The 16126-nt window shown below is 36.3% G+C and overlaps 1 protein-coding gene across 4 annotated transcripts; it reads left to right on the top strand.

Moving 5' to 3' along the window:
- The first annotated feature begins 8092 nt into the window (after positions 1-8092).
- On the top strand, positions 8093-15755 carry LOC106355240 (low-specificity L-threonine aldolase 1-like). 4 transcript variants are annotated; one of them, XM_048766263.1, is made up of 6 exons: positions 8093-9261; positions 10051-10121; positions 10229-10698; positions 14255-14707; positions 14784-14895; positions 15367-15474. In XM_048766263.1, exons 3-6 carry the CDS (start codon positions 10496-10498, stop codon positions 15457-15459), a joined length of 861 nt encoding a protein of 286 aa, XP_048622220.1. In that variant the 5' UTR covers positions 8093-9261; positions 10051-10121; positions 10229-10495; the 3' UTR covers positions 15460-15474. The 4 variants fall into 4 exon arrangements, with proteins under 4 accessions (XP_048622220.1, XP_048622221.1, XP_048622218.1 ...); XM_048766264.1 differs by lacking the exon at positions 8093-9261 and adding an exon at positions 9268-9939; XM_048766262.1 differs by lacking the exon at positions 8093-9261 and adding an exon at positions 15510-15755 and having other exon boundaries at positions 9963-10121; positions 10506-10698; positions 15367-15417.
- The last annotated feature ends 371 nt before the right edge of the window (positions 15756-16126 follow it).

Genomic DNA, 16126 nt, shown 5'->3' with positions numbered 1-16126 from the left:
TTACAATAACCAGGTTAATGTTCTTGCCTACGCCCACATCTCTCTTCACTCAAAACCTTCCCTGTAAAAATTGGGTTTTAGTCTTTTAGATCATCAGGCAAGTGTTGGCTTAAACGTCAACAAACAGCACTAGTTTTGTTAGGTTGTAGATGACTGACTTGTAATAGGTATTTCAATATATGTACTCTTACTTGAATGAAAATCAGATGCACAAGTTTAGCCATAAAATGAGAACTCCTACATTGAATTTTGCAATAATCTTCAAACCAACACAGTTAACATAGATAGAAGGCTCTGGTCCCCCTAATAGTTCCAACAGTAGTAACTGTAAACTAGGCTTTTGATATTGTAATAAGAAATAAATCAAGAGTGCTAACGTTGATACCTTGTTGCAGGAACTTATAGCGACGGCTTCATCAGTTTTGATGCTCTATGCCATGTGGCCGTTAGATGTCAACCATTGTCCATTGAGATGTTCTTTTCTTGGGAGAGATGTGTTTCAAAAATAAATAATGTATTCGCAATTAATCTTGGTACTCCAAATTAAGCTTTATGTTTGCTTAATTTAGTTTTCTTTTTGCCTTTGTAATAGATTGGCTATATTTTAGTTATATTATATTTAGTATAATTTAAACGTCACTACAAGAAAACAGCGATATTCTGACGGACATTCCGACGGAAAATGAAATCCTCGAAATATACCGAGGAATTTCCGAGGAAATTCCGAGGAAACACAAAATTGGGTTTCCTCGGAATTTCCTCGGAATATACCGACGGAATTCCGAGGAAACTACAGTCCGTCGGAATATTCCGAGGAAATTCCGAGGAAAACTCTGTTCCTCGGAAAAAACTGATGAATTCCGAGGAAATATTATAGCCGTTGGAGAGCCGTTGGGGGATTTTACAAAATTCCGAGGAAATTCCGACGAACTAGTTTTGTCCGTCGGAATTCCGTCGGAATTTCCTCGGTATGTCGGCAGGATTTAAACTATAAATACAAGCACTCCTCTTCCTCTTCATTCACTTCATATCTTCATCCTCCCTCTTACTCTATTTACACACGAATTTGATTCATAAAAAATATGTCTTCTTCAAATTATTTTCGTTCTTGGATCGATCGACCTCATTTGGATCCGAACACGAGATTGCTTACGGAAGAATACCAACGAGGTATAACTGAATTCATGGGGTTAGTTCACCGACAACCGGAAGCAAAAACAGGTATGTTAAGATGTCCTTGCTCTAATTGTAAAAATAGAAAGGTTATTAAAGAGTGGGATGTTTGGACTCATCTATATTTGAGTGGGTTTACACGAAGTTACAAAATTTGGTATCATCATGGGGAAACTGATTATGAACATGGTAGTACTAGTGAACCTCAGCCAGCGGTTAGATTAGAAGAACCAATTAGAACGGATGTAGATTATGGTGTAGGTACTGAGCAGATGGTAAATGATTATTTTAGAGGGGAAGATTTACCCAATGCAGAAGCTAGGAGATTTTATGATATGTTGGATGCTGGAAAGCAACCATTGTACGAAGGTTGCAGAGATGGTCATTCAGCTTTATCATCTGCTACAAGATTGATGGGCATTAAAACAGATTATAATTTGGCTGAAGACTGTGTGGATGCGATTGCTGATTTTGTAAAAGGTATTCTACCCGAGGATAATGTAGCTCCTGGTTCATACTACGAGGTTCAGAAACTCGTAGCTGGTCTTGGTTTATCGTATCAGGTAATAGATGTATGCAGCGACAACTGCATGATTTATTGGAGGGTGGATGAACAGCGGGTTACATGCAAATTTTGTGGAAAGCCTCGTTATAAAGATACAATTGGAAGAGTTCCAGTGCCATATAAAAGGATGTGGTATTTACCTTTGACGGAAAGGTTGCAGAGGTTGTATCTGTCTGAACGCACAGCGCAACCAATGAGATGGCATGCGGAGCACTCAACAGATGGTGAGATCAGACATCCTTCAGATGCAAAAGCGTGGAAGCATTTCCAATCAAAGTATCCCGACTTTGCGTATGAGAGAAGAAATGTCTACCTTGGATTATGTACTGATGGTTTCAGTCCGTTTGGCAAGAGTGGAAGACAGTATTCTCTATGGCCCGTCATTCTTACACCATACAACCTCCCCCCAAACTTGTGCTTGCGACGAGAGTTTTTGTTTCTCTCGATTCTCGTTCCCGGACCAGAGCATCCTAAGAGATCACTTGATGTGTTTCTTCAGCCACTAATATATGAGTTGCAACAACTATGGGCTCAAGGTGCTGAAACATACGATGTTTCGTGTAAAGAAAACTTTCAAATGCGGGCAGTACTAATGTGGACAATAAGTGATTTTCCAGCATATGGTATGTTGTCTGGATGGACAACGCATGGAAGGCTATCATGTCCATATTGTCAAGATAACACTGATGCTTTCCAACTAAAGCACGGAAGGAAAACGTGTTGGTTTGACTGTCACAGGAGATTCCTACCACCTGATCATCCATATCGTAGGAGTAGGAATTTGTTTACGAAGAACAAGAGGGTGTTTGACAGTCCACCTCCGGAAATTTGTGGGAAAGATTTGAAGATACAACTAAGAGATTTTGGTGCAGAAAGGACGCCAGAAGTCGGTGGACATGAGCGTTTTCCGGTAGATGCTGTTGGAGAACTACATAACTGGCACAAAAAAAGTATTTTCTGGGATCTGCCATACTGGGAGGATCATCTGCTAAGGCATAATTTAGATGTCATGCATATTGAGAAGAACTTTTTTGACAATCTCATGAACACGATCCTTAATGTTCAAGGTAAAACAAAGGATAATTTGAAGTCAAGACTGGATTTAGTCGATATATGTGCTCGTTCAGAACTTCATGTTGATGAGAATGGTAGGGCTCCTTTTCCCATATACCGACTTGATGCAGCGGGAAAAGATGCGTTCTTTGATTGGATTTCAAACGATGTGGAATTTCCAGACGGTTACGCATCAAATTTGCGTAACTGTATCGACAGAAAGGAAGGAAAGTTTACTGGCTTGAAAAGCCACGATTGCCATGTAATGATGCAGCGCCTCCTTCCGTTCGCCTTCAAGGAAATATTACCACGAAATGTTCATGAAGCAATTGCAGGGATAAGTGGTTTCTTCCGCGATTTATGCACGAGATCAGTGACTCTTGAAGGTATTGAAAATTTGAAGACTAACATAGCCGTGATTCAGTGCAACCTTGAGAAGATATTTCCTCCCTCATTTTTTGATGTTATGGAGCATCTTGTTATTCACCTGGCAAGAGAATTGGAACTTGGTGGTCCTGTGCAGTATAGATGGATGTATCTGTATGAGCGGTATATGTTCCATTTGAAGAAGATGGTGAAAAATTTAAGTAGGGTGGAAGGTTCTATAGTCGCACAGATGATCAATGAAGAAACTTCAAACTTTGCCGAGTACTACTTTCCAGCAGAAGTTCAGACCAAAAACAGAAGACCTGCTCGGCATGATGATAGAGGCGAACGGGCAACATATCATTTTACGGTTCCAGACATTTTCACAGACGTTGGACGACTTAGCGGAAAACCAAAGGACCGTCGACTTACTGAGCAGGAGCGCAGTCATTTGCAAACATATTTGCTCACCAACTGCGAAGACGTTCTTCAATATGAGAGGTAAATAAATGAGCTTACAAATTTTTATTTTAACAAGTTGAAATTTAAATCTTAATTAATTACATTATTGTCATCATATACAGGATTTTCATGGCAGAAAAGCGGTTCGAGTATAGATACGCCACAGAGGACGAACTAGAAGAAATGAAGCAGAGAGAATTTACTGGATGAATGTTTACTTATGTGAGTGCTTTAAACAAATTAAAATATATTTTATCACATATTTATACTAATTCACATTTATTGATATAATATATATATATGTGCTATTAATAGGTGTCTGCTGGTTTGGCCAGAGGTGAAACATTTGACGATTGGATACGTGAGATGGTCGTTGGACCAAACTAGTAATCGATCGATGCGTTTGTGTTCTATAACGCATCGATCGATGCATTTTTAAAAAAACATACAAGATTTTCCGACGAAATTCCGAGGAACAATTCAGATTGTCGATAGATCGATGGGTTACTCTCATCGATCGATCACAATCTTACGGCCCCGTAAATCCTAGTAATCGATCGATGCGTTTTTGTTCTATAACGCATCGATCGATGCATTTTTAAAAAAACATACAAGATTTTCCGATGAAATTCCGAGGAACAATTCAGATTGTCGATAGATCGATGGGTTAATCTCATCGATCGATCACAATCTTACGGCCCGGTCCATCCTAGTAATCGATCGATGCGTTTTTGTTCTATAACGCATCGATCGATGCATTTTTTAAAAAACATACAAGATTTTCCGAGGAAATTCCGAGGAACAATTCAGATTGTCGATAGATCGATGGAATACTCTCATCGATCGATCACAATCTTACGGCCCGGGCCATCTTAGTAATCGATCGATTTGTTTTTGTTCAAAAACGCATCGATCGATGCATTTTTTAAAAAAAAATTACGTTTTGAAACCCCAAACACTAGTTCGTCGGAATTTCCTCGGAATATTCCGAGGAAATTTCGAGGAAGAAGAGGGTTTCGTCGGAGTTCCCTCGGAATAATCCGAGGAAATTCCGAGGAAATAGGGTTTTTAAACCGAAAACAACGTTTTGCCGTTTGAATAACACCTATATAACCCTTATTAAGTGTCTTACGTTCATTATGAAGTCAAAAATTTGTTCCTTACCGTATAATTAACACTTTTCCGATTGTATGAACGAAATCTCGCAACATAAGAGAAACACTTATACCTTTTAACGAACGGTAAAGGGAATACTTTCCATTAGTTTTGAAATTTGTTATTTCATGGTTTATGCTCATGTATACAAAGAATCCTCAATGGTATGCATTACAATTGTATAAGAAATGAAATACGGCAAAAAAAATTGATGTTTTGAAACCCCAAACACTAGTTCCTCGGTATTTCCTCGGAATATTCCGAGGAAATTCCGACGGATATTTTACTATCTGTCGGAATTTCCTCGGAATATTTTCATTTTACCGGGCAAATATTTCGCGAAAATTGAAATTATAATTCCGACGGAATTCCGACGGATAATGTCCGTCGGACCCTAGGTTTTATAACCACGAGCCCCTTCTTCTTCCCCATTTCTCTATTCTTCCTCTGCGCGACTCCTCTCTTTCTCTCCGGCGATTTCCCCCTGAAATCCGACGATATCTCCGGCGATCTCCCTCTTCTCTTACACAAATCATGTAAGGACCCTATCCCACTCTCTTAGGTTCTATTTGTTAGGTTTTTGTGTAGTTTTGATAGATTTTTGTTAGGGTGATTGGTTAGAATTGTGATTTGGTTGTATAATAGGTTTAGAATTGTGATTTGGTTGAATAATTTGTTTTGTTGAATTGATTTAGAATTTTTTATAATTTTTTTTTTTTTGTATTTATAAAATCAATTTTTGTATATAAAATCGATTTTTGTATTTTACAAAACGATTTTTCTATATAAATTCGATTTTTTGGATTTTACAAAAAAAAATTTCTATATAAATTCGATTTTTTGGATTTTACAAAACATTTTAATTATTAAACAATTTTTATTTATTAAAACTATTTTTGTTTATTAGAACTATTTTTATATATTTATTAAAAAAATTTAATATATATAAATCTTTTTCTGTGATTAAATTATTTGGGATTTTTTTTAATAAAAAAAATTAATTTATATATTTCTGTATTTATTAAATATATATTTTTTAATTTACAGGTCTCATGATGATCAGACCCGGCCTCGACAGCGTCGTGGTCGTGGTGGTACGGGGAGCCAGTCTCGGGATTCCAGCCATTTTCAGGATTCCCCTTCGCCCCACAGCTCCAACCATACATCTCCCTCTGCTGCACCCGCTCATGCTCCTCTCGCTCCCGCTGCTGCATCCGCTCCTGTTCCTCCGGGTCCTCCGGGAGTGATGAGGGTTGCGGAGTTGGTTCAACAGCCCGGTCGTGACCATCTTCCGTATCTCACTCCGTATCCACATGGACGGGGTCAAACATGGTAATTAAACATTTTTTTTCTTTAAATTTGGATTCATTATTAACCGTTTGTTCTTTTAATAAGGTTCAACCGATCCGGGAACGGGATCAGCGCATGGATCAACCGTATGATGTACTCGGCCCTCGACAGTGGACATCCGACTTTCACTCACTTCCCAACCGACAAGCAGGTTCTGTGGTTTCGTCAGTTTGCGGTAAGTATTCTAATTTTTTACTTATATTTTTAATCTTTAATATAAATTTTCTACTAATTGTGTTTTTTTTTCAGCAAGAGTTCAACTGGAATTCCGATGAGACGCTCTTTATCTATCACCACTTCGTCCATAAAGTAATGGACAACTATGGGAAGCAGATCCACGAGTGGAAGAAGAAGTGGGAAATCAATAAGGTTCGATTTAATTTATTAAACAATTTTTTAATTTATTAAACTATTTTTTAATTTATTAAACTTTTTCTTTTTTTTTTAATTAAAAGGTCCCAAAGTCGATGAACGATACGGTCTGGAAGGAGTTGTGTGCGCATTGGGATAAGGAGGAGACGAAAGAAACTTCTTCCACCAACTCCACCAACCGCAGGAGCGACCGTAAAGGGAAGGGCATCTACAAGCATAACTTGGGTGCTCAATCTATTGCCACTCTCGGAGATCGCATGGTAAGTTCAACCGCTTTTTCTTCAATTATTTGAGTTTCAGAATTTAAATTTATTGTGCATTTCTTCTAATTTCTAATGTTTCTTTAATTTTATGTTTTTTTTCAAGGCGGAAGAAAATGATGGCGAGCCGGTCGATGATCTCGCCCTAATGAGGAGGGCGTATACCAACAAGAAGACCGGCCAGATTGATGACGGTCTTGTGAGGGACGTGGTCGACCTGGTCCAAACTCAGGTGGTAGACGAAGTGTCTCAGCTTCAAACCGAGGATGACGCTTCGACGGCTTCGACCAACTTGTCCCGGTGTCGAATCAACGAAATCGTTGAATCCGTATGTTCTTTTTTTTTAAAGTTCAATTCATTTATTTCTTGGTTTAAATTTCTAAATTTGGCTTTTTTCTATTCAGTCGGTTCCAAAGAAGAAGGGACGTTTGTTCGGTTTGGGTCGTCGCACCCGGTCGGTTCCTCCTTCTTCTGCACCACCGCCCTTTGTTGATCCAGAAGTACTTACGGCTCAGTTGAAGGACAAAGATGATCGAATATCTTTGTTGGAGACCCAGATGGCGGCTCAACAGGCGGGCTATGAGGCACAGAGGAGGCTGAACCAGCAAATGATGGAGATGATGCAGAGGATGTACCCGAACGAGGTGTTCCCGGACGTGCCAGACCCGTAGTTTTTTTTCCCCAATCTCTGAATGTTTTATTTTTATTTGTGAAACTTTGAATATTAATTAGTATGATTTCAATTTTACTTTTAATTTCATATTTTCGAATTTAAATTTCAGAAATTTTATTTTTTCAAAAAAATTAATATTTTTTACATTTCGAGGAAATTAATTATATTTTTCACTACATCGATCGATGCGTTTTTGTTCAAAAACGCATCGATCGATCCGTTTTTTTTTAAAAATATAGCGAGGGACATTTCCCTCGGAATTTTCCGAGGGACAACTCCCTCGGAAAATTCCGAGGAACGGATCCCTCGGAATATACCGAGGGAATAGTTCCTCGGAATAAACCGAGGAAAAAGTCCGTCGGTATACTCCTATCGATCGATGTATATATGTCCAAACACGCATCGATTGATGAACTTCCGAGGAATTATCCCGACGAAGTTCTACCTCGGTATATTCCGAGGACTTTTCCGACAAACAAGGGATCCTCGGAATTTCCTCGGAAATTTATTTCCTCGGAATTCCGTCGGAAAATTCCGAGGGATTTCAGAGGAAAAAAGAAATTCCGAGGAATTATTTCTGACGACGTATTTCGTCGGAATTGCGTCGGAATAACGATATTCCGACGAAATTCCGACGATTTTTTCCCTCAGAATCCTTGATGTTTTCTTGTAGTGCGTTTCCTAAATAAATTATGTAGCATATAGTATACACATAATTTGTTCAAAATTACAAATCATTTGTTGAGAATGATTTGATCTATAATCTATTAGAAAAAATAGCGTGTTAAGGAAACACATGCCGTGTAAGTTATACGATAATAGCATGTTGTAATTATTTTTTGGAGGGTCAACTGATAACATGTTATTGAGTTCACATTAGTATAATGCCATTTTAAAACGGGTTACATAAACGTTCTTGTTTTAAACTCCAAACTATTAATTGGTGGGAGAAAAATTCTAATAAGAAACTTCGTCAACCCTCATGGCCTCATCAACCATATATATTTTAATAATTAAAAGTTACCTGGCTGAGTGAGATGTTTTATTGCAAGCTAAAACAATTTTAAAAGAAAAAGTACGTATCGAAAACTTTCATGCAACATTTGAAGAGTTAATGTTTCACCAATCCATGCATAATCTCATATTTCATATTCTAAAGTTCGTTGAACGTTTACTGCAGCGTCACCACTCCAAAAATGAAATATACAAACTTATTATCATTACAGATCGCTCTCGTTGCTGGAAAGTTTTCGTTATGATTTATGAAATATGTCTTATTGGTTCGACCAGTAAAAGTGTCTGGCGGGTAAACTGAGTTCGATCGTCATCGAAAGTTCAATTTCCACTCAGATTTTTTCTTAACTATTTGGTGTAGGGCCACTACAAAACAATTGTATATACGTATAGCGTATGCTTTCACAATTATTGAAGAAAGAAAGAAAGAAAGAAAGAAAGAAAGAAAGAAAGAAAGAAAGAAGAAGAAAGTCCCATATGAATGAAATAAACATATAGCAAAGTCTCAAAATTTGGTGTCACGCTTATAACGATTGTATAATTTTAGTTTATTGTAGAGAAGAAAAATGAAAAATAAAAAAGAATAAAATCTGGAAAAATCCGATAGAGACGGAGACGCCATGATCCATGAGAGTAGAAGTGAAACGTGGGACCTGACTCAATTTATATCACAGTCACATTTCTATAAATAGGAGAGACATGCATGAAGGTATGGAGTCACAGCTGCTCCACACTAAGTTTAGAGACTTTGAAAAAGTATTGACGACTAGTGGGTGAGAGACATCTTCTCTACTTAAGTCTTTCTTACTAATCAAGTGGTACGTTCCATTTTTCCATCTTCTTCTTCCTTCTAAAAATGAATAAACAAATCTAGGTGTTTTAGAACTAATGGTAGGAAGATTTGTAGATGATACACCTTAATTAATTGGTGCTTTAGTTATAGCATGTCTCCATGTATATTTGATATCCGTTCCATCATAGATCATTGTTTCTCCTTAAATTCGTAATATATATATAGCATATTATGAATATTTGAGACTATACCAATATAAAGGAAATTTATACAGGAAACAGAATAAAATTTACATATGTGTGTATTGTCATTACAAAATCATGTTTTGTCTTTTTCTGCATCATACTTGTCTTCTTTCGTAAATACGTGGTGAGAAATAGTTATCCAACTTATGGTATGACAGATCATTGATATAGTCATTATGAAAAAACTAGTATAAGTTTTGACAAATATAATAAAAGACCTTACAATTTAGATCAATTGAAAGTGAACAATATAAAACTTTGGTTCATCGATACGGTCGAGGATAATAAGAAGACAACAACTATCTCGTGAATAGCATTTTGCCTTGGAAACACATGTACTTGTGCTTCCCATATGGTACCCAACTTCGTCGTTTTCTTTTAAGTTCCAGTGCCAAACGTTCCTAAATTCTAAAGGGTTCCTGGCAGCCAAATGATAGCTTTGGCCTAACAGATTCTGTGTTTGTATATTATCCTTTTTCTTAACATGCAAACCTGGAACTTTCCTTAGCTTCCAGATGCTTTTTTAAAGAAAATGTTTTAATTATTGTGATGTGTTATTTTGGTGTTAGGCCGCAACAAGCTTATTTAATCAAGCTCAAGTTGGAATCAGAAACAAGAACATCCTTCTTCATTTACACAGGTACTCCTCCGGTTCTATATGATTCAAATCTCAAGCTGCATGATCATCATGCTCAACACAATAATTATTCTAAATACTTTTTTTACTACTACTACTACTACTACTAGTACTCGTTTTCTGTCATGAATCATGAAGTGGATGGTCCATAACCTAGACCATACAAGTTCAAGACTAGAGTTCATTGGGGGTTTACATTCACCCACATGGAAGACCCATTCAAACTTAGTCTTTATGAGTTTGACCATGTCATTATGTAAAGTATCTTTGTAATCAATTCTCCCTTTGACTCCACCTTGTATGAACCACTATATATAGTGGTGTAAGCAATAAGAAATATACAACACATTCTCACAAATCTTCTCTCAAATCTTAACATGTTATCAGCACGAGACTCTCTCCACCTGAGCAATCCCATCCGCCGGCCATCTCTTCCGGCCCTCAGCCTTGCTCCGCCGGCCAAGTCTGTCCCTCTCACGGTTTTCCGGCCAGCTCCTCCACCTCTCTCTCAACCAGCTCATCCGCGGATTAGCTCTCTCTCACGGTGGTCCATTCAGATCAATTTGGTGTTTTCTAAAAGGTAAACTAATCTATCCATAAAATCTAAGAACACCACATATCTGAATCCTGATTATTAGATCTATTTGAATCATAAAACTTATAAAAATCTATATATCTAAAATTATCACATATATTAATCTTGAATCTAAGATCTATATGAATCTTGATTCTAAAATTATTTGAATCTCTAAAGATCTAAGAATCTCTAAAAACTTATAAAACTTATTAATAATCTAAGATCTATATGAATCTTGATTCTAAGAACTATTTGAAATTATAAAAGATATTAGAGAAAATCATAAACCCCTTTTAGCTAGCAAGCCTTAAAATCAGTTCTCCTTTCTCCTATTTTGATCCGGCCTTAAATCCGGATTGACTAAAGGATTGAAACCCATAATCTTTGTTTGGCCGTATTACCGGCTGTATAGCCGGATGAATAAGCTGGCCATCAAAATCTTAATCCCATTCGATGTGCTTACCGATCCAAATCGGCCTTTATCCACATCAAAATCTCAAATCCCCTTGTTTGTTTTATAACCGGATATGTATCTTGATGGCCATTATACATATCAATTCCCTAAATCCTTTTTGCTTGATTTTTATCAATCCCCTGAACTCTAAGCAATAATCGGCTGAACCCCTAAATCCAAATCCGGCCATGATTTTTTTTTCCGGCCATGACCTTTTCCGGCCACAATCTTTTCAGCCATAATCTTTCAGTCAAACCCAAAGATATCAAAACTTAAATCCTAAATCAATGCATATCTTTGACCATTGATGTTTTATATTGTAACTGATCAAAATTTAAAACTTTTATGATTGTTTTAAATGCATATCTTTGACTAGGTAGTATTTATCAAAATATTATAACATATAGTCTTGATTTAAATAGTTATGACATAGGCTAAAATAAATACTAAGTTGAAATCATTTGATCACATAGTTGTTTGTCAAAATTTATCTAAATCTAAACCGGCCTTGAAATCGGTTCATTATAGTTTCAACAAATGATATAAATTTATCTTGATCTAAAAACCAACCTTGAAAACTGATTTTGTGATGATTGAATTATATATTGATCATATATACATACCTGATAGCATCTATTAGATCAAACATGGATTAGTAAATTGTTAGATCATACACATATCATGAACTGATCATTTCCATGCATCCGCTTGTCATATAGTTTTATTAAAACTGAGCATGCATACATATAATAGATCATTCTAATCATGGGGCATTTAAAATAAATCTAAATTGGTTCATATTGCTTGCATCTAATTAGATTAAATCGATTATTTTTAAAGTTAAGCATGTTTGTTTAATTTGAAAATATAAACCAGCTTTGAAACCGATTGATTGAAAATCTAATTGAATTTGTTCTAGACATATCCTGAAAATTAGAAAATTTTCTTGTCTTGGTTTACCCTGTAAAAGGGGGAAAGAATCGGTTTTTGCTTTATGATATTTGAAAACCAAATATCCTCATGCATTAGGAATCACATATAGATTGTTTAAGTCCAATGCTTAGTTCTGAACATGCATTCAGCTATTTCTTGATCCATGCATTTGCTTGATTTCATCCATCTTGCTTGATCTCATTTAATAAAATGATGATTGATCCTTATTCAGATTCTAAAAGGCCTTAATACCCTATACATATAATCAATCCAATTTGAATTATAATTAAAAGGATTACTAGATGCAATGATCAATTGATCATTCTCATACTAAGATTGCTTAAGCAAATAGATTATATGATTTGGGGAAAAGCCTTATTGAAATCATATACATTGATTTATTCTATTGCTTACATAGAATTCTAAGTGCTTGAATTACTCATTAAATATTCAGATGTCGAGATTTGAACCCTCAGATTACTCTGCCCTAAATCTCTCTGGAGATAATTACCTAGAATGGGTAAAGAATACTCTTGTTGCCCTGAGATCCAGAGGACTCGGACAATGCATCAATGAGTACAATGATATCATTGACAGTGAAAGGCATAGAGCTATAACGATTATTCGTTATCATCTCACTGTGGAATTAAGAGACCTGTATCTCCATGTTGAGGATCCTTGTGACCTTTGGTTACAGTTAAGGAAAAGGTTCAAACCGGTATCATGGCAAAAGGCCAACCATGAATGGGAGATCCTCAGATTCCAGGATTTTGAATCCGTGGACAAATATAATTCTGCTCTGATGGATATTGCTTATAGTCTTGAACTATGTGGTGAAAAGATAACACATTATTCTTTATTATATAAGACCTACTCCACATTCCATCCAAAGGATGTGCTGTTGCTACACACGGCTAAGAAGTTCACCACTTATAATGACCTTTTGTCACATATTTTGGCTTCTGAACAAAGAAAGCAGAAAATCAAAGATACCATCAACATATTTGACAAGCTTCAGAAAAGATACATTGAGCTAAAGAATAATGAGATGAGGCCTCCTATAGCTAATGAAGCTGAAGTTGAGCGCCATATGGCAACACATGCATTGTGAAGGCCATATTATATAATTGTCTTTTGACATTCTCATTTTCATGTTTTCTGAGTTTATGTTTCATGAATTGTTTTGATACTTTGCTTTATACACGACTTCATCAATAAAATGAATTACTTTGAGTTCATCATTATCTTATTCAAACTGTTGTTTGATAAGAAACTATATCTATATGTCTTTATTGTGCCAAGATAAATATGATTGAGGATTAATACCCCAACTCACTTTTCCAAAGAGTTCAAAGAAGCCTTTGACAAATGGCACGACATGTTCTGCCATCCAGGCTCAGTTATAAAATACTCTTGAACTCAACTGGACATTCCTTGAAAGAAAGGAAAAGAAGCTCGACCAAGGCTTTGCCTAAATGGCATTATATTCACCCTATATTTTTTATACATTCCTTCTTAATGTTCTGACTAATATTTTATTATACTAAGATATTCTAAGACTTTTCCTTCAAATGATGTTAAGAAGGAAGGGAACATTTTAATATTCTTCTCATCCTAATCTCTAATATTTAAAAGCAACAATTAGAGCATGATTAACGTTAGGGTTCTTAGGTTTTTTTTTGTCTAATTTAAAAAAAAATTAAAAACGAACCAATCACGGACCGCCACGTGTCAGTGGGGTCCACGAACAGTACAAAAACCCAACTAAAGTAACCTCTTGCAGAAGAGGAGAAGGAGTCTGGTTTTTAAAAAAAAGGTGGGGTCCACCTCTTAAGAGCCCACTTAAGAGGAAGGGTTAATGATCGCCTTAGTGAGATTCGTACTGACGTTTTACATTTTAATAGGAGATTTATTGGTCTGTCCCCAAAGACCAGTTCAAACGTTCAATTACTGGAAAGTCAAGGGTTTTTCCTTCTGATCATGACAGTCAAAACTGTTGAAACATATTATTAAGAAAAATCATAAACAATTAGGAAGTCTTTACCTTATATAACAGGTTAGGGTTTTAAATTTGATAAGGACTGATTTTTTTCTAAAAGTTATTAATGTTTTTTTAGTTATTAATGCTTTTGTTCATCCTTTTCTAAATCTTTGCCTTATATAACACGTTAGGGCTTTTAAGATGGTGACAAGAAGTGTGGATCTACGATCAGACACCGTGACAAGACCCACTGATGCTATGCGCGAAGCAATGGCTAGTGCAGAAGTGGACGATGACATCCTTGGCTACGACCCAACAGCTCGACATCTTGAAGAGGAGATGGCTAAGATGATGGGTAAAGAGGCAGCTCTCTTCGTGCCATCCGGCACAATGGGGAATCTAATATGCGTTATGGTTCACTGCGAAGTGAGAGGCAGCGAGGTGATTCTTGGAGACAACTCCCACATCCATGTTTACGAGAATGGAGGGATATCAACAATAGGAGGCGTGCATCCCAAGACAGTCAAGAATGAAGAAGACGGGACGATGGAGTTGGGGGCTATAGAAGCAGCTATTAGAGACCCTAAAGGAAGCACGTTTTATCCATCTACAATGTTGATTTGCTTGGAGAACACACACGCCAAGTAAGTGTCGCATGCACACGTAAATCATACTTGCATGCTATATTAGCTAGTAGTCTCTTATGAGGTTTTGATGCAGCTCTGGTGGGAGATGTTTGAGCGCTGAATACACAGATAGTGTTGGAAAGATTGCGAAGAGACATGGACTGAAGCTTCATATCGATGGAGCTCGCCTCTTTAATGCTTCCATTGTAATATCAGTCATCTACTTAATTTATCTCTTTTTTTTTTGGTTAAATTTATCTCTTTTTTATAACAATCCACAGTATAACACGTTTGAACTAGGATTGTGACATATAAACGCAATTATTATATGTAAGAGAAATATCTTTAGATAGCACTAAATTGAATTTTTGATCAAAAAATTAATACAAATAAAAAATTCACTAAAATATCATTAAAATTTTTAAATATAGTTTTTGTTTTTTTTTCTATAGGCTTGGGTTTAATAATTTATGTTTAAGGCTTAGTATTTAGTAGGTGGAGTTATGGTTAAATAGGATGTATGGTTTTAGTGATTTTATCGATTAATAAAAGTAATTTTGGGAAATTTTCTTTTTGAATGCTATTTTGTGATAAAACTTAAAAATTGTTATTTATGAGATTTGCTACTTTTTATAAACCATAGACTAAAATGTTATGAAACAATTTTTTTTCTGTAGGCACTTGGAGTTCCAGTCCATAGGCTTGTAGAGGCTGCTGACTCTGTTTCGGTACCGTCTTCTCTCTTTCTAACATCTGAAAAAAAAGTTTAGATAAAAGATAACTGAGACATTAGCTCACACATGTACATACTATGTTTCAGGTGTGTCTCTCTAAAGGTTTTGGAGCTTGAAAGTTCAGGGACTACCAGATATAAGAACTAAAACACAAGATACCAAGAACGCTTTCTTGTATATTAGAAATCTGTTAAACAATCTTCCTAGATCTGTTTAATCCGAATTACTCTCAGTCACACACGACTAGAGACGGACCAATTCCTAATCTATCAAAACAGAAAGCACGAGCTACACCTTCAAGTACTCGTCTTTCTTAAGCTCTCAAGAACAAACCTCTTGCTCTAGCTTTTCAATCAATAAACGGCTAACGACGATATCCACAAAGTAATCAGGTTATATACCCTTAACACAATACCCTAGTTGTCTAAATATTGTGATAAGCCCAAATCTTCCAAATCTTCTTTGCTTCACGCCAAAGTAACATCTTGGAACCAATGAGATATTGACACGTCATCATCTCATAACCGACTTGTAACAGCAAGTCACACTTCCTATATTGTGCATAACACATCCTCTGTTTCTCAATCCGACAAGCTGCTTTTCTTGAGCTTACATTCTCCCCCTTTTTTATCTGAATGTGACAACCTATGCAACCTGCAATGTAAACATCCACGCAGCACACATATCCAAGACAAAGAAACTA

This window comes from Brassica napus, chromosome C8 (genome assembly GCF_020379485.1).
Source record: "Brassica napus cultivar Da-Ae chromosome C8, Da-Ae, whole genome shotgun sequence".
NCBI classification, from domain to species: Eukaryota; Viridiplantae; Streptophyta; class Magnoliopsida; order Brassicales; family Brassicaceae; genus Brassica; species Brassica napus.
The sequence above is the reverse complement of the archived record's forward strand: the minus strand, read 5'-3'. Positions and strand labels throughout refer to the sequence as shown.